Source organism: Microtus pennsylvanicus, chromosome 8 (assembly GCF_037038515.1).
Source record: "Microtus pennsylvanicus isolate mMicPen1 chromosome 8, mMicPen1.hap1, whole genome shotgun sequence".
NCBI classification, from domain to species: domain Eukaryota; kingdom Metazoa; phylum Chordata; class Mammalia; order Rodentia; family Cricetidae; genus Microtus; species Microtus pennsylvanicus.
The window spans coordinates 23,027,750-23,053,776 of NC_134586.1; the positions used below are offsets into that span (position 1 = coordinate 23,027,750).

The 26,027-nt window shown below is 47.3% G+C and overlaps 1 protein-coding gene across 1 annotated transcript in view; it reads right to left on the minus strand.

The window, feature by feature from the left end:
* The window catches only part of Vwf (von Willebrand factor), a 144,913-nt gene that overhangs the window by 22,831 nt on the left and 96,055 nt on the right, over window positions 1-26,027 (minus strand). The window contains exons 28-41 of the mRNA XM_075982709.1: window positions 24,484-25,862; window positions 22,650-22,766; window positions 22,421-22,561; window positions 21,986-22,129; window positions 20,333-20,497; window positions 18,789-18,832; window positions 18,338-18,515; window positions 11,828-12,048; window positions 10,301-10,493; window positions 9,775-10,116; window positions 7,093-7,292; window positions 2,906-3,008; window positions 2,396-2,470; window positions 1,031-1,135 (exon numbers count right to left, since the gene is read on the minus strand). Coding sequence (XP_075838824.1) covers window positions 1,031-1,135; window positions 2,396-2,470; window positions 2,906-3,008; window positions 7,093-7,292; window positions 9,775-10,116; window positions 10,301-10,493; window positions 11,828-12,048; window positions 18,338-18,515; window positions 18,789-18,832; window positions 20,333-20,497; window positions 21,986-22,129; window positions 22,421-22,561; window positions 22,650-22,766; window positions 24,484-25,862 — 3,407 coding nt within the window. The remainder of the gene's footprint in view (window positions 1-1,030; window positions 1,136-2,395; window positions 2,471-2,905; window positions 3,009-7,092; window positions 7,293-9,774; window positions 10,117-10,300; window positions 10,494-11,827; window positions 12,049-18,337; window positions 18,516-18,788; window positions 18,833-20,332; window positions 20,498-21,985; window positions 22,130-22,420; window positions 22,562-22,649; window positions 22,767-24,483; window positions 25,863-26,027) is intronic.

Here is a 26,027-nt window from a genome sequence, read left to right on the forward strand (position 1 = left end):
CAGAGAGATACCAGACACTTGCATACGCTGTCAGCTAGCAGGATCCTATCCCCACCTCAGGGCCTCAGACATCACCTTCTGGTCTTACCACCTCAAACAACGCACAAATGAAATGTTACCAACCAACAACACTGTCACCCACCACAATGTTATTTTACAGATGTTCGAGCCCATTCTTGTACCCTACACCTAATCCCAACTTCCTTATAATGTGACCACTTCAACCCCAAAGCCTGCATCGAGGAACTCAAGGGATGTTCCAAAGTAGGAATCCAAGAATGCCCCTAGACTTGAAAGGGACCCTTGGTAACTAATCACAGAATTCCATGTCTCACCGTGTCTAATTTTAGCTCACCTCTGCGCTAAAAATGTATTTTATGATTAAATATATAAGCGTGCAGAGAAAATACCCTATTAAGTTTGAAAATAAGGTTCCATGATGAAGATAGGCAAGGCAATGTCCCTTCCACTTCGTGGCAGAGAAGACGAGGCGAACAAGAAACTGTTGGGTTTGAAATCTCACTGCCCCAGCCCCATCATCTTCTTTGTGTTTGTTAGCTTGTTTGAAGTTTATTTCAGTGTGTTGATGTTTTGTCTACATGTATATCTGTGCAACACATGTGTGCCTGGTGCCTTCAGAGACCAGAGAAGAGTGTCAGATCCCCTGGAACTGCAGCTAACAAAGTTATGAGTCATGCGGATGTTGGCGATCAAACCTGCGTCCTCTGGAAGAGAAGCCAGTGCTTTCAACCACTGAGCTACCTCTCCAGCACTCCTGTGTCTTAATGTACCCCCCAAATGACATGGCTGCACCCACATCCACACTGGTACACCTGCGGCTGATATAGTCAGGGCTAGTAGAAAACTCAATTACATATGCACTTAACCCTTTTTTCCAAATGTACCCTAAACCGTAGGTTCAGCTAGCTGAAAAAGAAAATGAAACAATCTTGGTCCCCAAAGCAGAAGATGACTTTCCAAGGCTAGGATAGAATGGCCCCGCAGCTGCTCCTCCCCACGGCAGCCTTACCACAGGTGAAGGTGGGTCTGCACTCTCCAGGGTTGGTCAGGGTTAGCTGGAGCCCTCCTTCACACGGAGGCACTGGAGGCAAGTTGCAGTTGACCAGGTCACACACTTGGGTTCAAGAAAGAGTGGTTTATGCAGGTTTTGGTTAGGTTACTCTTGTAGTGCTTGTCAGTGAGATCCGCACACCCTCTCCTGTGGATTTCTATGACTAAAGATGGTGATAACCAATAGAGGTGGGTGGAGATGGAGATTTAAAGAGAGAGGGGTGAAACGATGCATGGATGGACAGATGGATGGATGGATGGACGGACGGACGGACGGACAGACGGACGGATGGATGGACGGACGGATGGATGGACGGATGGATGGACAGGGGTAGGGGAAGGTGAATGAGAGACAGCTAGTAGTTGTTCAGGTGAGTAGATGCTTAGATACAGAAGGAAGATGGATGATAGATAGATAGATAGATAGATAGATAGATAGATAGATAGATAGATGGATGACAGATGTCATGTTACCTTCACATGAACTAATATCATTTGCAAGGACTTGGAGCCTTTCCACCAAGTCTGAATTCTCTAGATCTCAGTTTCCTCTTTGGTATAGTGGAAACTCTAATATACCAGGTTCATTAGGATTTCATGAACTAATAGAAGTACAGTCCCTAGCACATTATAGAAACTGAAATTTGTCTGTAAGCTGGGAGACTGAATGCAAATGATCCCCTAATTTTCCCTATCACTAACATTCGGGAGATCTATTTGATAATATTGTTCTCAAACCAGATTGAACCCCTTATAAGATTTGTGTTGATATCTGATCCAATTTCATCAGAATAAATCAACTTCCCAGCATTCTGGCTTCCTGTCTAGTCTCTTGGTCTTTCCCTGGGCCTCTCTGCTCTCCCTTGAAGATCCACCTTCGGAGCATGAATTAATAAACACATCTGATGGGGCAGATATGAGAACGCCATTAGCGCCCTGTCATGCAGCCACGCATGTCTCTGAACCCCCTGAATTACGCGTCATTCACCACCATCACCGCCCCTCCCTCTCCCCCATACACAGCCATGTGCTAAAGGCCTGCATGTGGCCTTCCCCATAGCTCGTGTCCTCAAAATCTCACTGGAAACGTCTCCTGACAAAATGGCATTTTCCTCAGCAAACCTCTGTAGCTCCAGCAATCACCCCCAACGCTGTCATGGCTCTTAATCTCACATTCAAGCCACGCTGTAAGAAGCTGTCGTCTCCCACCCCCTTTACATACCCTGTGACTAAGAACAGAGCATTTTCGGGTATCTATGACCTGACCCACTTGGGGCTGGACTGGGGTCTGGACCTTGGAAGAATTGCCTGGGTGGACACATACCGCACTCATACTCTGGACAGCACCTGTTTGCACTCTCCTTGAGGCGAGCCACTTCACACGGGCCACATGTGGGAGCTGGGGAGAAGAACAGACACAAAATTCAGGGGGAAAAAATCAACTACGGCCCAGACTAGAGAAGGTTTGCAAAGTTCTCAGTCACAGAAAGCCAGCACAGACCCCACATGGGATTCCCAAAGCATTGGGACCATGGGACCAAGACAGGATGCTGGACAGAATGAGTCTTCACAATGGGTCTTGCTAGCATCCTCAGGATTTCCCTCCAGGGGCCTCTGAGTCTGATGACAGCACTGGGTGGAAGGACGGGGGAGATACAAGAGCATCTGCTCCAGGCGCCAAAAGGGACTCCTGGTCTCAGCAAATGGAAATGAGGTCTCTTGAAGAAAAACACATCCACGTGACCTTTACTTGGATTGGCCCATCATGGCAGGGTGGCTGGAGGCCCATGGAGTCCTTCTTCCTGCCGGGACAGCAGACATCAGCCTCACTTACCTCTGGCTGTGGGGCACGGCTGCGCAGTGCAGTTGACTTTCCTCCCACTGAGGCACACACAGATCTGACAGGGCTGATGGTCTGGGACCCAGGTCTCCAGGAACTGAGGGGAAGACAAAGCCACGCAGGGGTACAGGACACTGTAGTCTGAGTCAGTACTCCCACCTATGGCTTGGCTTGCCCTCTTGAGGGCCTGGAACATGGGGCATGAGGCAGTTTGCGCTACTTGTAAGAGGACCCTGTCTCAGAAAGAAACGTGGAGAATGGAGGAGAGGAGGACTGGACGCAGAAAACCACAGAAGAGCAGGAGAGGGGTGGGGTGTGTATACCTGTAATCCCAGCCCTGGGGAGACAGTGACAGTGGGATCTGGAGTTTGAGGCCAGCCGGGGCTAAATATAAGAGCTTGAATCAAGGGGAAAAAATGAGGCTTCGCATAAAGGAGGAGAAGGAGGAAGAAGAAAAAGAGGGAGAGAGGATGGAAAAAGAGAAATGCAAACCAAAAGAAAAGAAAAAAAAGAAAAAATGAGGCTGTTGTAGATGCTATTTCAGGCCAAGGCTTGGAGTCCCCGGAAGGTGCACAGGGCAATGGCTCCCTTCTGGGGCAGGAAGCTGAGAACGACAGCTGAGAAGGAGGGAGTCTTGCTGTGATGTTTCTGTTCTCTTTTATCCTTACCCATTCTAAATGCGGACCTCAGCTATCTAAAGAATAAAGCCCTGTCCAGCGATCAGAACGTGGGGTGCTGATAACGCGGTACGATTGACCTCCCTCCCACCGAGGCACGCGCAGACTCCACGGGGCTGACGGTCTGGAGCCCACCATCGAAAAGATACCCAAAAATGAGTGTTCAATTTATTCTTCTAGGACTTTTCACCTTCCTGGGAAGCTTTAGCCAAGCATACCCAAGGCAGGACACCGAATCAACTGCCCCTGAAAAAGCAAGTAAGTTCAGCTCTTGGAGATGCCACCAGACTGACTGCAGCAACTATGCCAGCAGGGGGCGCTATTACACAGGCCCAAGCTGTTTGCAGGCTGAACTTGTCATCCACAGAGTCCAAATCAAGGCGCGGAACAGGTATAAGAACAGCTGGATTTCAAGATTAAACAAAGGGGCCAAAAGAACAGGCTGCAGAGAGTATGGGGTAGGAAAACCGAAATGCTCAAGGCCAGTCAAAAGACACATGTCGCGATACGCCACCCACTAGAAGTTGCACGGTTTATTCAAGTGGAAGGTGCCAAAGGATTGTAGCCCTTAGCCAGAGCCTGAGCTTCAGAGCCTCTGGAGAAAGGAGGTGCCAGGCTATGGGCACAAGGTAAAGGATGCATGTCCCCCTGAACTGAAGGGGTACTCTGAATATCGATCGCTGCACCAGCAGCGGCTCCCGGGAGAGACCACAGCCTGTGCGGGACTCCAGACCCCATCTGATCCTACTACAAAAGCTCACATCTCCACGGTGCGTTCTGTAAAACAAACAAGAGCTATGGAAACTGGTAAATATTTTCCCTCTTCCCGGGGTATAGCAGATTTAAGCCCCGGTTATTTCCCTGAAGGAAGGTTTTCTGGGCTTTCTGTTTCAGTCTAAAAATTCATTTAATGGAAATGTTCTTCATATTAGATTTTCATTCTTTCTCGGCTTTAAAGCGGATGCTGGGAACACAGGTGGCTGGATAAGCGCTTGCTTTCTCCCATTTAAACTCTATTTTCTGAATAACTAAAACCGGCTGTGTTCTCGTCAGAGGTTTTGATTAATTCTATACTTGATTTTTTTTTCAAATATAAAACCGCTCTTATGTCCAAAATCATGCGCTTTTTGGACAGATCCCTTAATGCAACTCATATGCCTATTCCAATTTGTTGTGTGGAAAATAGAGGGAAGGAGAAACAGAGTCAGAGAGGAGAGGGGGAAGAGAGTGTTGACCACACCAAGGTTACAATAAAAGTCACACGTTTCCTGCCTTTGGGACCTGCAGACAGGTGACACTCCTGGAGCCAGGAACAGTCAGCTGGAGAGCTTACTCCTCACCACAGGGGGCCAAGGAAGAGGGCAAGACCGTTTCTGCCTTGAGAGGAAGCGCTTTGCGTTTCACACAATTTGGAATGACCACCGGGTGGGTGTTACCGCCATACACAAACGCCTTAGAGTCGCCCGCCCACCCCGCAGGAACCCAGGAGCCCTGAGGATCAGGGAGTGAAATGTGAAGTTTTGCCAACTCACTCGGGGACTCTTATGTCCCAGGACTTAATTAGCTCAGCAATTTGAAATATAGTAGACAAGTATGTCTGGGTTTCTTCCCTCTTCGCCTATTCATGGTGAGAAAAAATGGGGCTCACTGGGATGAAGTTCAACTACTGACCTCAAGCAAGAGACCCCACCCAGTCCCCAGCACTGCTCACATCAGTGCCCCTCTCAGCGCGGGTCCTCCATGGTCCTCCTGAGGTCCATGGCAGAGCTGGGACAACGCAGGATGACCTGGTGCCATCAACAGCAGTCCCGTCCATATAGCCCATGCCATATGAACCTTGGACTTCTCATCCATTAAATATGACATGTGATAACGACCCCACAGGGACTTGGAGAAAATCAATGTCACAGACTAAACAATGGAGCTACTGTGACTTTTGATTGTCTTTATTCTCTTTGGTTGGCTAGCTTTACCACAGCTTCCACCAGCTGTGACTAAATACAGGGGTAAGTTACCCCAGCTGGGCCATTAAGGAAAAAACGGTTCTCTTGCTGAGTGTGGTGGCTTGAAAGAAAATACGGAGTGGCACTATGAGGAGGTGTGGCTTTGTTGGAGTAGGTGGTGCCTTGTGGAAGGAAGTGTACCATTGTGGAGATGGGCTATGAGGTTTCCTGTATGCTCAAGCCATGCCCAGTGTCTCAGACCACTTCCTGTTGCCTGCGATTCAATATATAGGACAGACACTTGGCTACTTCTCCAGCACCATGTCTGCCTGCATGCCATTATGTGGCATCATGATGATAATGTACTGAACCTCTGAAAATGTAAACCACCCCCATTAAACGTTTTTTTTTTGTAAGAGTTGCCGTGGTCATGATGTTTCTTCACAGCAATAGAAACCCTAACTGAGAGAGAGGCTGGGTATGTTAAGTTTTGCAAGCACATTCCCCTTAACTGGGAACCAAATAGGCTTCTATATCTACCATGCTTGATGAAGTCACTAACAATGATGAAGGACGGGGCCACTATGTACCTCATCTTGTAAATATAGGGGTTATCAACTTAGAAGAGAAAAGACCACTATTATTGACCAATGGAAGGGTTGATAAATAATATCCTCTGGAAGTGTGTTCATGAGCTCCCGGAAAGCTAAAAGAATTGGCAACTCAATGATTCCCAAGCAAATTATCCCAGGAAGAATTGCAGTAAATGCTTCTGAATAATAGAAAGGGCAGGTCGTCAGAGTTACACTGAGCTTCAAATGCCAAGCGCAACATCAAACCCATCTCTACAAGCTGGATCCACAGGAAAGTTGACTCAGCTGGGTTCCTCGAGGGCTCTCTCTATTTAGAAGCAGGGTAGGTTAAAGTAGCATCTTCTGATAGAGCCTGAGTTCAAAGGATGTTTTATGCGCACGCACGCACACACACAGATACACACACACACACACACAGAGAGAGAGAGAGAGAGAGAGAGAGAGAGAGAGAGAGAGAGAGGCAGAGGCATGCACACACAGACACATGCTTCATAATCAAATAGGTTAAAGAAGCAAAAACCTTCTGAAACATTCGCCGTGTGCATCAGTCCACTAAAAGCAATAAAGAACCCCACATTGAGGAAAAGTCATGAACTCCTCATCTGTACCCCTTAAACTCACTCAGTCACAGGTGGCTACAGACACTCTGGAGGAAGAGAAACATGTCTTTAAAGAACATGAAGATAGCATATAAAGTACATAGTATGTCTGAATAGTGGCAGACATCATCTTATGTTATTTTCTCCTTCCCTCCTGAGTTCCTATATCACTCTACATGCATGAATAAAAATAATATTAAACGATATGCTAACACTTTGGTGTTTGGTCCCACAGCTACTCTCTGATCTGTCTGAATCCAGTGCTGGTATGCATGCGACCTTCCTATTCCTCTATAATTCCTTAAGAGTCAACCCTGCTGTGGGAAGTAGAAGGGCCAACCCACCGAGATGGAGATGCCAGGCTCCTACCTGATGTCGGACTCCATCCTCCCCAACACACTGAGTGCAGGCCTCCTCAGGGACACAGCTGCCATCCAGCATGACTTGGTGTTGGGGACAGAAGCAGCCTTCTGAGGGGTGGTCCCCACAGGAGCTAGTGTTCCCGTCACAGTGCCGAGGGCAGCCACGCTCACAGTGGTTATACACCAGGGACGGTGGGCACGACAAAGCTGCAGACAGAGAATGAGGTCATTCTCAGTAGCCTACACCAGCCAGAAGCAAAAGAAGCACGGCCAATTCAAGATGGCCAAGCATCCGGCAAACTTTCCAGAGCAGACACGATTGGTCTCCCCCAGTGTCCACTCTCTTCACCTTCCACTGTACCAGACTCCTTGCTTTGGCATGCGACCACTCAGAAGAACGAATACAAAACCTTCTTTGTGATTGTGTGCACTCACATGACTAAGTTCTGACCAATTAGCTGGGAGAGGAAGGAAATACCCTATCGGTGGGCCCCTGCAATCTATTTTACTTTAGAAAGACAGCTGAGTCTCCTTCCTGTAGTTCCGGTCAGACCCTGCACTTCATACCAAGAGCTGCATCTTCAGCCTTGGGAAGATGACCATGGTCAGCACCAGTGATGCCACCCCCGTCCCCCTGATCATCTAAATGACAGGAATTCTTACTTCTCTGCTACTTGCAGCCAGCTATAACCCCAACCAATAATATGAAATCTCTGCCATTCTTTCTTTGGAATACAGACATATCTGAGACTTTAAAAATCCTCTTAAGAGAAGCCACTAGGAAACTCCCTTCACACATTATAACCTGGCTGGACAAACTCACATGGCCATATTCATACAGCTAGTGGTGGTTTCCAAAGGCCTAAAGCACAGGGGTTATCTCTGTGTGCACAATAAACACTGAGGACGTGCACAACGCAGGTAAACATAGAAGGTGCTTCCATAATGCAGACCACAGCTTCTGCCTGTTGGTCTGCAAGCGGGTAGAGTGGAAGCCATATCATCCACATGGACATGAAAGCCTGCTGTGGAATATTATTTTAACTATGGAAAGATGTGTTGCATTTGTTTATGTTATAGAATATTACTTTAACTGTGTAAAGATGTGTTACATTTGTTTCTGTTGCATTTATTTAATTATGAAAAGATGTGTTGCTGTTTCACCTTGCCTGCCTGAGGCACCTGACTGGTCTAATAAAAAGTTGAACGGCCAATAGCTAGGCAGCAGAGAGGTAGGCTGGGCTGGCAGACAGAGGAAATAAATAGGAGGAGAACTCTAGACTCAAAAAGAATGAGAGAAGAGGAAAAGAGAACAAGGAGAAAGAGAGGGACAAGTCAGACAGCTGCCAGACAGACAGACAGACAGATGTAGAGACAGCAGGAAAGTAAAATATACAGAAAGAAAGAAAGTTAAAAAAAAACAAAGCAAATGTAGATAAAGAGAAACATGTTAAAATAAGAGCTAAGATAAGGTTGAACATTTATCATTAATAAATCTCTGTGTCATGATTTGGGAGCTGGTTGGTTGATATAGGAGGGTCTTCTGTTTTCTGCTGATTTCGTTGGTTAAATAAAGAAACTGCCTTGTCTTTTTGATAGGGCAGAAAATTAGGTAGGCGGAGTAGACAGAACAGAATGCTGGGAGAAAAAAAGCAGAGTCAGGTAGGCGCCATGAAGCTCTGGCCCGAGATGGACGTAGGTTAGGATCTTTCCCGGTAAGCCACAGCCTCGTGGTGATACACAGATTTAATAGAAATGAGTTAATTAAGATGTGAGAGTTAGCCAAGAAGAGGCTAGATATAATGGGCCAGGCAGTGTTTAAATAAATACAGTGTCTGTGTAATTATTTCAGGTGTAAACTAGCCCGGGGAGCCGGGCGGAGGGAAGTGGCTCGCAGCTCCCTTTACAGCTGGTAGCCCTAAAGAAAAGGCCTGGTACAATAAAACCCAAGAACTAAGAAATGTCTGAGGAGGCAGGGGACTAATCTGGTTCTTTATTCTACTTTGCCAAACCTGAGGTGTGGGAAGACTAAGAGAATAGCCGATCACTAGATGAGATGCCCACGTCCACAGCTCCTGGTCAAGGATGCGGATACTCTGTGCTGATGGACTCTGAGACACCAACATGTACAGAAAATCAATGATGCCACTTGGCATAGAGCAGGATGTTGGTGTTGTGTTCACACTAGCAGCTTGCGGGAACAGAATCCACATCTGATTCCCGCTGGTAGTCTGCGCGTTTCAGATGATAAGCCAAGGGCAGGCTCAATTAGGAAGGCTGCCTTGACGGGGCAAGGTCTACACTAGCATTTCCCTTGGTAAATCAGCAGTTCTGAGGAGCCAAAAGACAACATGCCACTCCCACTTCAAAAGCCTGCCCAATGGGTGCTCATTCCCCATTGGTGGAATTTCAAGTTCTATTTTACTGGTTTCACAATACTTAGCTGATGTCTACCTGTGTCTTAAACACAAAATTCACAACTATTTGAATTAAAGGAATGCACTTTTATCTCCATAAAAATTCTGCATTCAAAGGGCTTCCATATCTACAGTCTTGTTTGAGCCTAACCGGAATCCTAAAAGGAAACTCTCATCTTCATTAGGAAAATGAGAATCTGAAGACCAGAGAGTGTGAACGATCCCATACTTGATCTGTTTCCAGTGTTGACGGAGCGCATACGGGGACTCACCACAGAAGTCAGGTGTCCTCCAATCAACACAGACTCCATTGGTCCGACAGAGGTGAGCATAAGAAGCAATCACCTCGCACACTCGCTCTTGGTGGCAACTGTCTTGCTGGCAGATGGCATGGAATGTGGCTGGAGCGAGGACCTTGTGGCATTCAGCAAACAGGGCTGAGAGGAGGACCTGGCAGCGGGAGCTCTCCGAGACGGGACACTGCTCCTCGGGAACAGGCTGGCATGTGTGCCCTGGCTGTGGCACCGTCCATTCCTGGATGAGCCTTTTCCAGTCAGTGGTGACCGTGCCATCCCTCAGCATGAAGTCATTGGCCCCATTCTCATCACAGATTCCTAGAGCAACGAGAAGAGACAGCAGTGCCAAAGACTTGGCCCTTCTCCACCCTCAAGGATGCTCTGACCCTCACCACTGGATGCTTGAAACAGGATTCAGTAATATAAGCGCCAACCTCCATACATCCAGCAGGCATGGCTGGGTTTACAGCACAGAAGAGGGGCGGAGCAAGCACCTCCTTACCACAGAGACCGTACATCTTCGAAGCAAAGGTCTTGGGGCTAAGTTGCAGTTGGAATTCATTGTTTTGCGGAGTGAATGTGAGGATGTGGCCAAGATGGTTGAACCTGACTTCATACATGATCGCACCGTAGATGCTGACTTCCATGTCTCCGCCCATGTAAGGGGCAGGGACCAGTCTCCCATTCACTGCCATCTGCTCCAACAAGAAAAAGGTCACCAATAGTTCTCACGCATCAGAAGCCGCAGGGCTTCCCTCTTGCTTCTTACTGAAGCTACTGGGAGTCTCTGCGCTCACACTCCTCTGACTGCAGAGCTTAGCCCACGCCTGATGTTTGTCAGCAGCTCTTGCTAAACAAAGGGGCTTTGGAGAGCTTGGCAGCCTAGACCACTATAATAACACTGTGCAGGCAGCACAGACCACTGTATCACTGTGGACAGCTCAGACCGCTGTAACACTGTGTGGGCTGCACAGACCGCTATAACACTGTGTGGGCTGCACAGGCCGCTATAACACTGTGCAGCAGCACTGACCACTATTACACTGTGCACAGACCGCTATAACAACACTGTGCAGACAGCACAGACCGCTATATCACTGTGTGGACAGCATGCTCCTGAACCAGAAAGCCCAAGGCTCCAGGAACCTGATCTGTGCACCTCAGTATGGAAAGATGACCCCTTCCCGATAGGCCAGGGAAACTGCCATTGCACCAACTCCTGGGGCAGGGTCTCCAGAAGGACACCTGCCAGGATGGCTGCAAATCCTTCATACGAGCACAGTACCTTCCTTCTGAAGCCCCACCAGAGAGCATATCAAGCATATTAAAATGTACTCACATTCTGCAGCAAATGTAATTTTGTTGTAAGAATTTTGGAAGGGTTTTTTTTATCACTCTGATTTTAAGAATTCTTTGGCTATGACTCCTCGTTTGATATATGACTAACTCTGATTTCTCAGCAATTAGTGCTCGTACTCAGGAATCCTTACCAAGTGAGAAAATCAAGTCTACAAGTTGTTTTCGCGCCATGAAATATTTATGATTTCCAAATGAACAAGTAAAGACGTTGGCATAACATAACCTTTTGTAGGCATTTAATCAAACATTCATTTATAGCGGTTTGGCAGTCTCCTCTCTAAATTTTGAAGTCATACGTTTTTTTGTTGAGGCCCTAAATATTTTCAAAGGCCCTGATTTAAGCACTAAATATTTCCGTTTGGAAAGACCCCAGGCCTTGGGTACTGGGCTCACAATGCCTACTGCGTCCACGGTCCTGGTGCCAACCCAGTTCCTAATCAATGCCAGAAACTGGGACTAAATTCATAACTTGCTATCTAAAACTGATCCGCTCTCCCAAATCTGGACCCAGAGCAACGTAAAATCATGCCAAGACTGGGGAGATGGCAAGGAACCCCTCTGAAGGAGGAAGTGCCCTGCTAGTCAAGGCAAAGCTGACTCCCAGCACCATGCGGATTTTCCTAAAGCTCCGCTCTGCCCGGCCATGGATCCCAGAGCAAATTCATCTCACCTCCATGTCACTGTGCAGTCCCACAGAGAGGCCAGCATGCTTCACCTCAATGGACTTCATGCAGGCTTGCATGGGCCCAGGGCTGCAGGCCCCGTTGTGGAGAATCACCTCCAAGTCTTGCTCTGTGTTTCGAAAGAGGACGTAGGAGCAGTTGCCAGTCAGCTTGAAGTTCTGCCCATCGAAGGTGACGATGTGCCGAGTGGAGCTGCCCGTGCACACACCTGAATGGGGAAGGCAGACGATCCATGGAGCCTACCCAGCCCCCTCATGCAGGCCTGCAGCAATGTGGCCAGGCTGTGCCCAAAGTGAGCCGGCGGCTCTCCAGGTGAACCTGGCCAAGGGAACACAGTGATGTTCCAAGGGTGCAATGTCATGTTGAAAGCTTGAGCCACCGAGCAAGCTATTCATGACCTCGCTGAAAATTCACCTTAAGACTTGTGTCCCTTCATCTAACAGTACCGGTTGCCGCAGTGACTTAATCCCTCAAGAGATTACATGAGAGAAATATTTCCTGGGCCAAAATAAACAATTGGGTCTCAGAGCTCACTCAGGGAGCCACATTCATGTATAATCAGCAGATTCTCAATGTTCCTACTAAAACAGTATGTGAATGCTAATCACTGGGCATCCACATAAGACGACTGGGGAATGGGGGAAGGTCCCACTTTGAATGCCCCAGTGCCACTGATCTGAAAGCAAATCTTGGACCTAAATGAGTTTGGAGATGAGTTTTTCATGCAAATCATGACTCATTTATAGAACGAATGAACAGAAGCCAAGACATGAGAGGAAAGCTCAATGAGAAGCCGCCCACACCCCTTACTCATAACCAGGTCGGGGGCACCACGGAAGGTGAACATCAACACAGCTTGTCACTGGCAGGGTTGGCTGCACCATTCCTCAGAGCTGAGCAGCCTCCATGGCTTTCACTCAACGTCCCCACGTCCGTAAGCATTCATCAAGTAACAGACGGAACGCCACAGTCCTGTGGGTACCCATGCTGCTAGGGTGCCCTGCTAGGGTTTAGGCACGTGTCCCCCAAAACATTGGCTGCTGGCTGCTGGCCCTGCTGGAAAGCAGTAGGATTTTAAGGGGTGTAGCTGAGTAGAAGGGAATTGGGTTTTTTGGGGTGTGCCCTTGAAGGGAACATAGCACACCAGTCCCCTCCTCTCTCCTAGCCATGAGGTGAGCGTCCTCCTCCTGCCGCGTGTTTCTGCCAGAATTTTCCTCACCCAAGTCCCAAAATAAATGGAGCCTGGCAACCATAGACAAAAACCCAAAAACTTTGAGCGAAAGTAAACCTTTCCTTTGATTTTAACTTTGTGGTATCAGGTGTTTTGCCATAGTGGTAGAAAAACTGAACAACATAATCCCCCCAGCTCTGCTGTTAACAGCATTACATCAAGGCAACAGCCTCGATTGCCAATGACAACAAGTTATTAAATCACAAGACAAAGACTGTTAACCAGAATGGCTCTGTCCACCATCAGACCAACTGTGACACGGTAAGTTGGAGCCAAAGGAGCTCCGAACTGAATTGTGTTTTGCCGCTTGCTTGTGCAAGACCCTGCTTGAATACTGGACTTCAGCAATCCTCTCCTATCCCTCTTGCATGATAGGACTGCAATCACAACTTTTGGGGACTGTCATGAGAACTGGTGGCAATCTAGACTAAATGCCAACCTGACAGTACGTGGCATGCATATTCATGTTTCACGGATGAATCTGTTAACCTTAGGACTAAGCTAATGCCACAAATGAAATTCAACAGCTTTTAGTCATGACATCTCAGTGTGAGAGGCTTCCAGAATCTGAGTGACTTCTGTGTTCAGAATACCAACTTATCTTTCAACAAACCATCACAGTGTCACAGAATACTCCAGTTTGCTTGCTGGCCAAGCTTTCTCTCTCTCTCTCTCTCTCTCTCTCTCTCTCTCTCTTTCTCTCTTTCATCCCTCCCTCCCTTTATTTCTTTATTTAATTTTTTAGGTATGTACACGTATTTTGCCTGCATGTGTTTTGTCTGTGGAGGCCAGAAGAAGACATCAGATCATCTGGAGCTAGCGTTACAGAGAGCTTCGAACAGCCATATGTAGGCTGGGAATCAAACCTTGGACCTCTGGAAGAACCCCAAGTGCTTTTAACCACTGAGCCATCTCTCCAGATCCTACTACTACCAGTTGTAATGAGCCATATATATTAACAAACTCCAATGTTCAAGACACATGAAAAGTTAAAAGAAAGCTCCAACTGAAGAACGAGAATCTGAGACTTACATAATGTTATCACAGAGCTACAAAATATTTTTTAAATATACCACTCATAAACATATTCTAGAATCCATTTTATCTCTCCTCTCTTCTCCACATCCTATTATCTCACCGTCACTCCACATAGCAGAGAAGAATCTAAAGCCAAGCATTTTGTTAAAACTATAGTCTGGGTATCAAAGAATAACGGACGCACATAACAGATGTCAACTGACAAACATAAAGATTGACAGAGATGCTGGGAGCCGGAGACGGAGCTCAGTGGTACTGGGCTTGCCTAGTGCGTGTGAGGCCCCAGGTTCCCAGCACCAAAATCAGGGGAAGGAAATGGGAAGCTATTTGGCAATTGAGAAGCAACACATAAAAAATATCAAAGAGGGAAACTGGGAACCTGGAAAGACATTTTAAAGAGAGCTGAAACACCCCGTAGATGTGAAATTCTGCACACACATCACTAAGGAAATGACTTTCCCAACTGGATCATTGAAAGCAAAAAAAAAAAAAAAAAAGAAGAAGAAGAAGAAAAAAAGAAAAGAAATAAAACAGACAGAAACAGATCCACACAATGAACAATGAAGAAGGTGACAAAGTCTGTGAGAATGACTGTGGAAATCAGGAAGTAAAAATCTCAATAGAGACTCTATCCCAAAAATGTCATGGGAGAAAACTATGACAGGATATATGGTAATTTAAATATACTCAAAAATTTACAAAAAAAAGAAAACTATATTGAATATTTAAGGACTAAGAAAAGAAACAAGGCCAGACAGGTGGCTCTTGCTGCCAAGCCCAACGACCTGAGCTCCGTCCCCACGGCCTACATGGTGGGAGGAGAGAACTGACTCCCTATGCTGCCGCCTGACGTCCACATGTGTGCCACGGCATGTGGGATCACATACACAGACGAAAACACGTAAACAGAAAATGCAAGAAAAACTCAGAATGGGGATAGGTTTTTAAAAAGTTGATTGGGCTCAGGAGGAAGAAACGGATAAGATCAAGTCAAAAATGAAGGGCCCAGGGGCAAATGAACCACAGTGAAAAATGGAAAAAGAAACATTGAACAAAACAAGAAGTCAGCGTGAGAGCGGAGGGGGTGTATGAAGGAAGCAGGGGAACCAGAGAGGAAGTCAAGACCGCGTGGGGATGGAGTCCTTAAAAGGGATCAGAAAAGACATGGCATTTAAAGACTTGGTCTGACTCATGAGAAGACTCCGGACCACAAAGAAGAACCAAACCTGGATGCTGCCAGCATGTGACAAGTGTCTGCAAACTTTTACCCACATCTGCTGGCCCTGAGTAAACCTAGGGAAAGGGTGGAAAGGTAGCAGCAAAAGTATTCAACTTCTCCCGAGATGAGGTGTGGAAAAGAAAAAAAAAGTATTCAACTTCATTTTTTTGTTTTGTTTTATTTTTTGTTTTTCAAGACAGGGTTTCTCTGTAGCTTTAGAGCCTGTCCTGGAACTAGCTCTTGTAGACCAGGCTGGCCTCGAACTCACAGAGATTCACCTGCCACTGCCTCCCGAGTGCTGGGATTAAAGGTGGGCACCACCACCGACCAGCAAAAGTATTCAAGTTCAAAGATCAAGAAAATAACACTCGGGCTGGAGAGATGGCTCAGAGGGTAAGAGCACTGGCTGCTCTTCCAGAGGTCCCGAGTTCAATTCCCAGCAACCACATGGTGGCTCACAACCATCTGTAATGAGACCTGGTACCTTCCTTGCCAGCAGTACATTGGATACTTAATAAATAAATCTTTAGAAAAAAAAAAGAAAATAACACTCCAGGTGTCACGTAAAGGTATCCAGTAGTTCACAAAGTGAAAAACAAACCAAAACACAAAGCTTATCATCAGAATTCTCAAAAACAATATACAAAGCCATGAAAGCCCTGAGCTCCATTCTCCAACAAGAAGGCAGAAGTGAATCAAGAGCAGAGATAGAGGGGAATGAGACCAGGGAATAACATCCGTGTGGGCAAGCCACAGAATAGTTCAAACCCGTTCTTAAAAACTGCCTTTCCAATTAACAAATGATTAAATGAGGGAAAAGAGGGGAGAGGGGAGGAACTTCAAATCCCCACAAATGCATGTGTGGTAAAATTCATCAATATGAACAATACCCTATTTGATAAATACAGTAAAAAATAAACCTAATAAACAGCATAGCCACTGAAGGGCAAAGGGAGGGAGCTAATGTAAACAACTTGGGAAAACCAAATCTCACTCTGAGACTCAGTGCAGAAAGGACGGCACACAAGTGCTTTGGCTGGACTTGTTCTTCATACTGACTCTAGAGTGATATTACATGAATTCTATGATTAGGATTGGACGATGAGATCCAAGATTTATGCTGTCTGAGAAAGATCAAGTATGAAAGATGCCAAAAGGACTCAAATCAAATCAAACAGATGCCCAAGAGCCACAGCTCGGACCAATGAAGCAAGAAAACAACTGACGATAGCCAACTCGTACACAGAGTAGAGAAAGGCAAGAACCCATGGCATGGCTGCGTGAGCACAAATAGTTATTCCGATTGATTAATTAACTAATGAGAGATGTGATAAAGTTCTTTTGACAGAATTCTAACTAACATATATGGTATGGATGATAGGAATTGAAATCCCTCCCGACTGGACTAACAATACAGAAAAGCAAACCAACAATCATCAGTGGATGCTAGAACTGGGGGCAGAGGCTTTGTGAATGCTATCACTATGTACAATGAATATCCACCAACAGAACTGTTTTAAGACAGACTTCTAAAGTCAGAAGGAACTTTCAATTTTAAAGTATTTAATACCCCCAATATAGCTTTGTCACTTGATGCCTTTCACCCGTGGGTACAAAAGGAGGGGGTATTAGTACTAGGAGGTATTAGTACTAGGAGGGGGTATTAGTACTAGGCTGAGACTATCTTGACAGGATAAATCCTTTGTTGCCCATTCCCTAATAGGGAGAAATAGGAGGGCCATGCCCAGTGAATGGGACTCTCAGGAGGCAGGAGCTAAGTTTGCGTCCCAGTCAGTCATAGGGAATTCAGGACCAGTATCTGATTCTTGCCTGCGGGATCTTCCGGTCACACGTGGCCAGACAGCAAGAGGACGCTTACTGATGTTTGAGAAGAATCAGTAGCTCCGTCCCAGAGGTGGGATAAGGGCCGGACTAATCTTGGGGACTGGGTAGGAGCTAGGAAGGATGGCCAAGGGGCTGTGTTCAAAGTGATGCTTTCTAAGAGAATTTCTGTCAAAGAAAGAAAGAACTCTGTGGAGGGATTCAAGACGGACTGAAGACAAAGGCATCAGAAACTTTATGAAGAAATAGCAGCCGTCCAGGCCTGGGAACAGAAGCCCAGGGCAGGACTTCATGAAAGCCTCAAAAGAGCTCATGCACGGTCCCGTGTGACCTTCTGAGCCCATCCATCCCCTTCGCCGTGCTCCCAGCTATGAGAGAAGCTGTCCACACTCTTTTCCCCAAAGGCAGGCAGTAGCAGCTGCATCCGAGCAGGTATCTAAACTCTAATGGAGTTCCAAGTTTCAGTTATTACACAGCCACCTAGTTACCAACTGAGACTGTCTGACCATAGAACTCTTTATAAATAAAAGAGATGGCATGGACTCTGAGACATTTTCATCTAAGCAGAAGGGAAATGTTGCCCCCTTACATACATCCTAAAGGGCAAGTGAGATTGCGAACCACAGCCCTGATGGCATCCTACCTTTATGTCTGCTTCCATTGTTGAGAACAGATCATCACAGAAGCCATTTCCAACCATGAGGCAGAGGGCTGCCCCTCCCTGATGAGTATTCACCAAGGTTTACAGGGGATGAACCTGGGTACAGCTCTTATAACCAGGCCACCTGATAACATACAGTTGCATGCAGTCCCATACAACTATAGGTGTGACTCGGGAGGACTCTGGAGATGCCTTGGGCATGCTGCTATACTTCTGACATCCCAGTGCTATACATTCTTAAGGATTGACTCGAAATGGCCAAGTTGAATTAGAACCTCAGAAAAACAAGTTCCTGCAGTTCTGGGAAAATACATCTGTCTATGGATTTCCAGGACTCTGTGAAAACACATCCAGATGCCATTGGAGGAAAGGAGAAAAGGCAGGACAGGGCAGGAATGTTGTGAGGCAGGGGTACTTCCACCTATCCCCTTCCACACTGTTGCCTACACAGTGAGTTAAAAACCTGCCCCTTTACACAATCTAGACTAGGGAAATGAAGGACTCACAAGGGCAGGTCCACCGGCAGCCACAGCTCTCCTCCACTCGAATAGGGGACTGGCTGTTGGAACATGAAGGCCTGGGGCCATGGTCACAGTTGACTCTGTGACTCTGCAGCAAAGTCTGGCCATTTGGCAAGCAGGTCACTGTATGGCATTGATCTGGCAAGGTCCAGACATCCCCAGGCTGCAAAAAGAGAAAACAGATTTGAGAAAGGATCAAGATGAGTCACACTAAATCTAAATCCACCCACCATGGCACTGCCTGCCTCTGAAGATGGGCCAGGGCTGGACCACAGCCTTACGTTAAGGAGGCTCTACATGAGATTTGCCTCAAAATAGGCTAAAAACAAGCAGGAGAACGAGGCTAAAACCAACCAGGGTAAAACTAGTCAATAAGAACAAAAGCCCCCAACATTTATTTCTGACCTTTCCCCCAAATCAACAGGAAGGGACTTACCTTCTTCTCATTCCCGTCCTCGTCCACACAAACTCCAGAAAACCCTGAAACGGACATAAAAAAACTTGAGTAATCACCTACAACCAAGAATTCTAAACCATTCACATCTGCTAGTCAATGCACAACATCTGCAAGTCAACACATGGCATCTGCTAGTCAATGCACAACATCTGCTAGTCAGCACACAACATCTGCTAGTTAATGCATGACATCTGCAAGTCAACGCACAACATCTGCTAGTCGATGCACAACATCTGCTAGTCAATGCAATCTACTAGTCAATGTACCACATCTGCTAGTCAACACATATCTGCTAGTCAACACACAACACCTGCTAGTCAACACATAACATCTGCTAGTCAATGCACAACATCTGCTAGTCAGTGTACCATATTTGTAAGTCAACTCATGACATCTGCAAGTCAACACACAACATCTGCAAGTCAACACATGACATCTGCTAGTCAACACACAACATCTGCTAGTCAACACACAACATTTGCGAGTCAGTGCACAACATCTGCTAGTCAATACACAACATCTGCTAGTTAACACACAACATCTGCTAGTCAACATAACTCTAAAAAGAATCTGAGTGGGCTTCACATTGACGATATGAGTACACAAGGAGGTGACAATCTTATGGTCCTTCAGATGTACTTTATGATAATTAATAATTATGATAATGATAGCTATCACATGCAGTAACTTTCACTTATCTCATTTCATGCTTGCCCGCAGTAGATTGGGGGGGGGGGGTGAAGCAAGATCCATAAAACTTGAAAGAGATATACTTCATGGTTGCTGCCAAGGTAGCTACCATCTATAAGGAAAAGTCTGTAACTCTGCAGAAGGTTTTAATTTAAAACTATTTACAGGGGCTGAAGCGATGGCTCAATGGTTAAGAGCACTGGCTGCTCTTCCAGAGGACCCAAGTTCAATTCCCAGCACCCACATGGCAGCTCACAACAATCTGTAACTCCAGTTCCAGGGGATCTGATACCCTCACACCAATGCACATAAAATCAAGTTAAATAAATCATAAAAAATAATAACTACATTAATATATACACCAGGCCAGAAAACAAAACATGTTTCTAAAGTCCTGTATATGTGTGTGTGTATGTGTGTGTGTGTGTGTGTATGTGTATATATATATATTGACAGCAAATATAGGAGCATGACCTGTAGGATGCTGGGGTTCCTTCCTTAGATCTTCCAGTTCTTACATCCAAAGTCCCAGGGACAAACAAGCCAGGACTACTTCTGCTTCCGCTTAAAAAGTCGGATGGACATTTCAAGGAAGCAGGTTGGTGTACAGAAACTTTTCCAGAGCCCCCTGGAGGTGACAGTATATGCCTTCAGCAAGCAATGTGAAAGTTCTGAACCATATGGCAATCTTCATTTAAGACTAAATTTTATACATCAGCATCCTTGAGTCACCAGAGTGGTAGTTTGGCTTTTATTCGCTCTCTGGTTTAGTAGTGGTCATGGTGGCAGTAGTTATATGAGAACTGGAAAAAAACATATATCAGACAACTTACCAGAGCATAGTTTATGGAAGAAGGAATTGCCCAGGGTAACGAGGGTGGGGAGGTCTTCAACCTGCTGGAGCTTTACCACGTTGGAGTTGGCCCCTGGGCCTGCCAAGATCCTCAGCTGGGCTTCATCGTAACGATCCCCAACCCCAATGGGGAACACTGACACTCCTAAATTAGCCGAGCAATGAGAAAGGGTCTAGGTCAGATGAGAACAACATACACACTGCATCTAGCACTATGCAGAGCCCCTGCGATGCAGGCCACACACACAGCAAGCCTGCAAGGGAGAGGTGCACACAGGCAGCACATGCTGTGAGCTGCTCCTGTTCCTCAGGCTCCCTTCTCAGCAAAGGGGATACAGCAGTGAGCCAAGCAGATTAAAGCCCCCATCTCCTGTCTCCATGGCTAACACTAGAGGAATGCAAACAGCGCACACACAAAATAGTAAATGGCACATTCAGGTGTAGACAGATGCTTGGAAGAAACTATGAAATAAGAAGCATTGGGAAATGCACAGAGGGGGGAAGAAAATAATCATTTCATGGGGAAAGACCTGTGTGGTGGTTTGAAATGGCCCACAAAGGGAGTGGCACTATTAGGAGGTGTGGCCTTGTTGGAGGAAGCATGTTACTGTAGGGGTGGGCTTTGACGTCTTTTCCTCAGGTTTCACTCAATGTGACAGTTGACTTCCTATTGTCTGCAAGACGTAGCTCTCTCAGCTCCGGCACCTTGTCTGCCTGCATGCCACCGTGTTCCCTGTCATGATCATAATGGACGCCACCCTCAATCAAATGTTTTCTTCCTAAGAGTATTGGTGGTGTCTGGCCACAGCAATAGTGAACCCTAACTAAAACAGCCTGGAAAAGGCATGAAGGTGCCAAGAACACAGCTGGGCAAGAAATGCTCCACACGGAGAGTGTAGCAACTATAAAAGACCAGAGTGGAAGCAGAACATAGAGCATGCATGAGAGGATGTGAGGTCTGGAGTGTGCAAATCCTCACTGCCCACAGCACCAACCCAATGTCTTCTCCGAAGGAAACAGAAAGCCAAGACCACGGAGAAATGGCAGGAGCTCGTCTGTACAGCAGCTGTGCTGAGGATAAGCTATGAGGATGAGAGCTGGGGTCCCACTTAGAAGGCTGTCCCTGTCTCTTGGGTGTGAGGTGGTGGGGTTGGCACGCAGTAGAATGAGTCTCAGTATTTTCTGAAGATTTGGCTATTTGATTGGTTACGTTTGAGAGAAAGGGGGGACCCCAAAGGGGCTGGGATTTCTAACCTGTATAGCTTCAAAGAATGGAAAAGATGACAGGAGAAGGAACTGTGGGGATGCAGCAGGAGCAGAGTTACTGATGAACTGTGTGTCAGATCTAGGCTAGGTGAGGTCAGAAGTCTGAGACAGCAGTGTCAAGATCAGTGGTCCATAAATATTTTTAGACCCGTGACCCTGAAAGAGATCACTCAAGGGGATGAGTGTGAAAAGAAGAGGCTGGAGACCCGGCTCAGTAGTAGAGTGCTTGCCTAATGTCTGCAAGACCCAGGGTTAAGTGCCCAACACTGCAAGAGACGGGGGGGGGGAGGAAAAAGAGAAAGAACGCCCACCTACCCACGCGTCCAGCCTTTCAGCAGGATCTCAGGATTGAGCACCAGACACTTACGGTTGGATGTGGCAGCATCCGCTGCTGTGTCCACTGAATCCAAGGAGGTGTCCATGATGAGGATGACCACTGCTTTGGAGGCTCCAGGCCTGGCTCCGTGGATTTGTGAAGTTACATAGCGCACGGCAAAGGCCAGAGCATCCCCTGAGGAAGAAGAAAGGTCTAAGTCTGGACTGAGCACAAGGACTGAGTTTTCTAAACCCTCTGAGTATTGGGCTTAAAGTGGACCCTCAGTGAATTCAAAAGATGAACAGTTATGACTCAGAGCAACACTTGGGACGAGAAAGAGACCCAGGAGACCGTCTAGCTCCTTGCCATCCAAAAGAAGAAACTCAGGCCAAGGATTAAAGTTACTGGCCAAAATCACCCGGTCCCTAAAGTCAAGATCAGAACCAGAACGCAGATTTTCCATCTAGCTTGTGGGTCCAGCATTACCAACTTGGCTGGGGCCGCCCTCCCGCTGCATGAGGTCCACCAGACTCAGTAGGTGGGCTTTCTCCTGGGCCCCATTCCACGGTATGTCGATGGTATTGATGCTTCCATACTGCATGACGGACACCTGAGTGAGGTGGGGCCCTAACAGAAGAGAAAAGGGGAGACATTTAGAAGGAAGTGGACCCCAGGAAGAGCAGCTCCTACCTGCAGCCTCAGGGGCATCACTCACCAATGTTGGCCTTTGAAATGAAAGCCTTGGCAAAACTCTTCATGGTATCAAAGTAAGACTCTGGCAAACCGGAGGAGCCATCCAGGAGGAGGACCACATCCAGGGGTTGGCTGCAGTCTGCCAAGAAGAACAAGAAGATGAGTACACGGTGCCAACAGAAGAGCAGCCATCAGCCACCAGCACAGCCAGTGGCTCCTCAGGGCAGCAGTGAGCACATGGCAACACCAAGTAGGGGGGCATTTACCATCGAGGTCACAGCATGGGACTGGGACAGTTAGAGGGGCAGAGGAGGCAGTTCCTGAATCTGAGTTCTGTAGATTGAGAGACATTGAAAAGATCCCAGTCCCACCCACAGGCCGGCCATGCCTGCAAACGGAAGGAAGGGGCTGCACTCTCAAAAGCAGGAAACGTAAGTGGGGCTGTGTGGGGAGCAAGGGAGTCAGAAATCTCTATATATGAAAATGCCATTGTAAGACCCATGATTGTGAGAATTAACTAAACAATAACTAAAGCAATTAATAAGGAAATGGACTTCTTGTTATTGGGTCTAAACCTGGATAAATAAGGGGAAAGACACAGTATAGTGTGTAACGGGGAAAGAGGCTTGTGACCTTTGAAGGGGTCATGGAAATATGGCTTCTGTACATGGCAGAGAAGGAAGCTGTGTCATGAGAAAACTCACAGACAGAACGTATGCTAATGCCAAGGCAAACAACACAGTTAACACAGTTACTTCTCTTATTAGCAGGAAAAATTAAAGCAATATTAACTAAATAAAACAAAAACCAGGACTGAGTGCAGGGATGGAGAGACAGTAAAAGCAGCTGGTTCTTCTGCTGTAGTGACACCAGCTTGTCATCCTAGCTCCTCAGGAGTGCTGCAGCTTGTAAGGCCTGCTTGGGGCAGCATGAGCTTCAGGTCAGTCTGGGCAGCTTTGTAAGATTCTGTCTCAAAAGGGAAAGGAAGAGAGAGCTAGGTGGCTCCAGGATAGGGCACTTGCCCAGCTCAGACCAAGCCCTAGGTTCAATCTTTAGTCTCAGCATAGAAACAATCAAACTAGATACTGATATAAATTTGACACTGATATAAATTAAGAAGGCAACAGTTTAATCCCAGCCCTCAGAGGCAGAGGCAGAGGCAGGAGGATCTCTGTGAGTTTGAGTCATACCTGGTCTACATGGAGAGTTCCAAATCAGTCAGGGTCACTTAGTGAGACCCTGACTCAAAACAAAGAAAAAAAAACAGCAACAGCAACAGCAGCACGTTTTGCGTCAAGCATTTCACAAATAGTTGCTACTATCCGCAGTTCATAGACAGGGAGAATGGCAAGCCCAAAATTGTCAGCCACTGAGTGGCAGTTCTGGACTCTGGGTCTGGATCTGTCTGTTTAATCTATACCTCTTTTCTGACCGCCCCCCAGGGCCCGCAGCTTTGCCTCCAAGAACATAAGATACTTGGAATAATTCCAGGCATCAATGTGACCCTAAAGAGAAGTAACCATCACCAAAACTAGCAGAAGTTACTTGCCAGGCAGAAAGTGAGTCTGGACTGGGTGCGGGGGTAGATTAAGACTTATAATTTTTTATGCATTCCCTGTATTATTTAAATTTTATCAATGGGCCCCTACTACCACTGAATTTACAAGCCTGGGCAATAAGAAAAGATCCTTCTCACCCAAGGAATAACAGTTCAACTCTCTGCCTGGAAGAAAAGGAGAAACACAGGCAGGGTGAGGCAGGGCTGTGAGCTAGGAAGTTAGCATTAGAACCCAGGGCTTCCGGCATCATCAGAGGCACACAGTGCCAAGGCCATCACACACAGGCTACCAGCGTACCAGGAGTGGGGGAGAGGGTGGGCAGCTGCAGCCCCTCCCTGGAGCAGCACCTCTGCAGGACCAGGTCAGGAGCCTCTCGGGGAAGTGTCTCAAAGTCTCGGATGAAGATGGGAGCGTGGGGCCAGCCAATTCTCTCCAGTTCCTGTGGGTTGGCATGGGGACCCACCCCAATGGGTACCACCTGGATGTCTCCAGGCATCCTCTTGATCTCATCTGAGGCAGGGTTCCCTGTGACCATGTAGACGAGATTAGGTGCCTGCTTCCGGTCCCCCTGGCTGGGAGAGAAGCTGTGCTCAGAAAGGTACTGTAGGGCCTGCGCTGTGTTGGTCCTGTTGCCACCGTGGTAACGGATCTCCCGCACGTGCCGCAGCACATCGTCCTTGGTCTGGGCCTCGTTGAAGGTGTATTCCACAGTCACCTTGTATGAATACTGCAGCACCGAGATGTGGATGCCCTCCTGGCCCACATCCATGCGCTGTATCACCTCCTCCAGGAACTCCTTGCTCTTATTGAAGTTGGCTTCACCAATTTCATCTGACCCCTCCAGGACAAAGACCACATCCAGAACCATGGACTTCCGCTTAGGTCCAGGTGATGAAATCCCAAGGATCCCTGGACCCGTAGTGATTTGTGCTACCTGGGGTGGCTGAGTAGGGGCTTGGGCCTCAGGGGCAAGGTCACAGAGGTAGTTGATTATTTCATCCCTTCTCTGCTCCAGTTCATCCACCCCACTGAGCAGAAAGGCCTTGTTTTCGGGGGCCTGCTTCTCAATGAGGCGGATCTGCTTGAGACTGGCATGTGGCCCAATGCCCACTGGGATCACAATGACCTTCTTCTTCTTCAGGCCCTGGACATAGCGGACCAAATTCCTGGCTAGTCGTGGTGGCTCCTGGCTAGCCGTTAGAAGCAGAGCGATGCGGGAGGCTTCGGGGCGATCAATTTTGCCAAAGATCTGGAACATTGTGTACTTCAAAACCTCGCTGGTGGAGGCCACCTGGCTACCTGCATACTTCACCTGGCTGGCAATGCGCCGAAGCTCTGAGGGCCGCTTGCGGGCTGTGAGGTCGATGTAGGCATGGGATCCATCGTGGTATTCAACCACCGCCACACGGATGCGCCTCTGGGAGATGTGCAGCCTCTCCATCGTGCCCACCACGAAAGTCTTGAGTACTTCAAACTCAGCCTCGGACAGCCTGGAGGAGCCATCCAGCAGGAAGACAAGATCTAGGAGCTTGCTGCAGTAGAAGCTGTGCAGAGGTGGCTCAGGGGTGTCCTCAACATATGGGGTGGTAGAACTGACCGGGGTGTCTGTTGGGGGTACCACCAGGCCTCCAGGCTCCCGGCAAGCTTCACAGGTAAGGTTGACACCATCACAATGGCTGTGGCAGAAGGGAAAGAAACCAAAATAATTCAGGAAGAACCAGTGGGCAGGTAGGACCATCTCACGGGTCCACTATAGGACCTCCCCTCTGCTCCCACTGAGGGCCTTTCACCCTAATGAGATGTCACTTTTGACATTTGTTCCCAGGTGTGTCTTCAACACA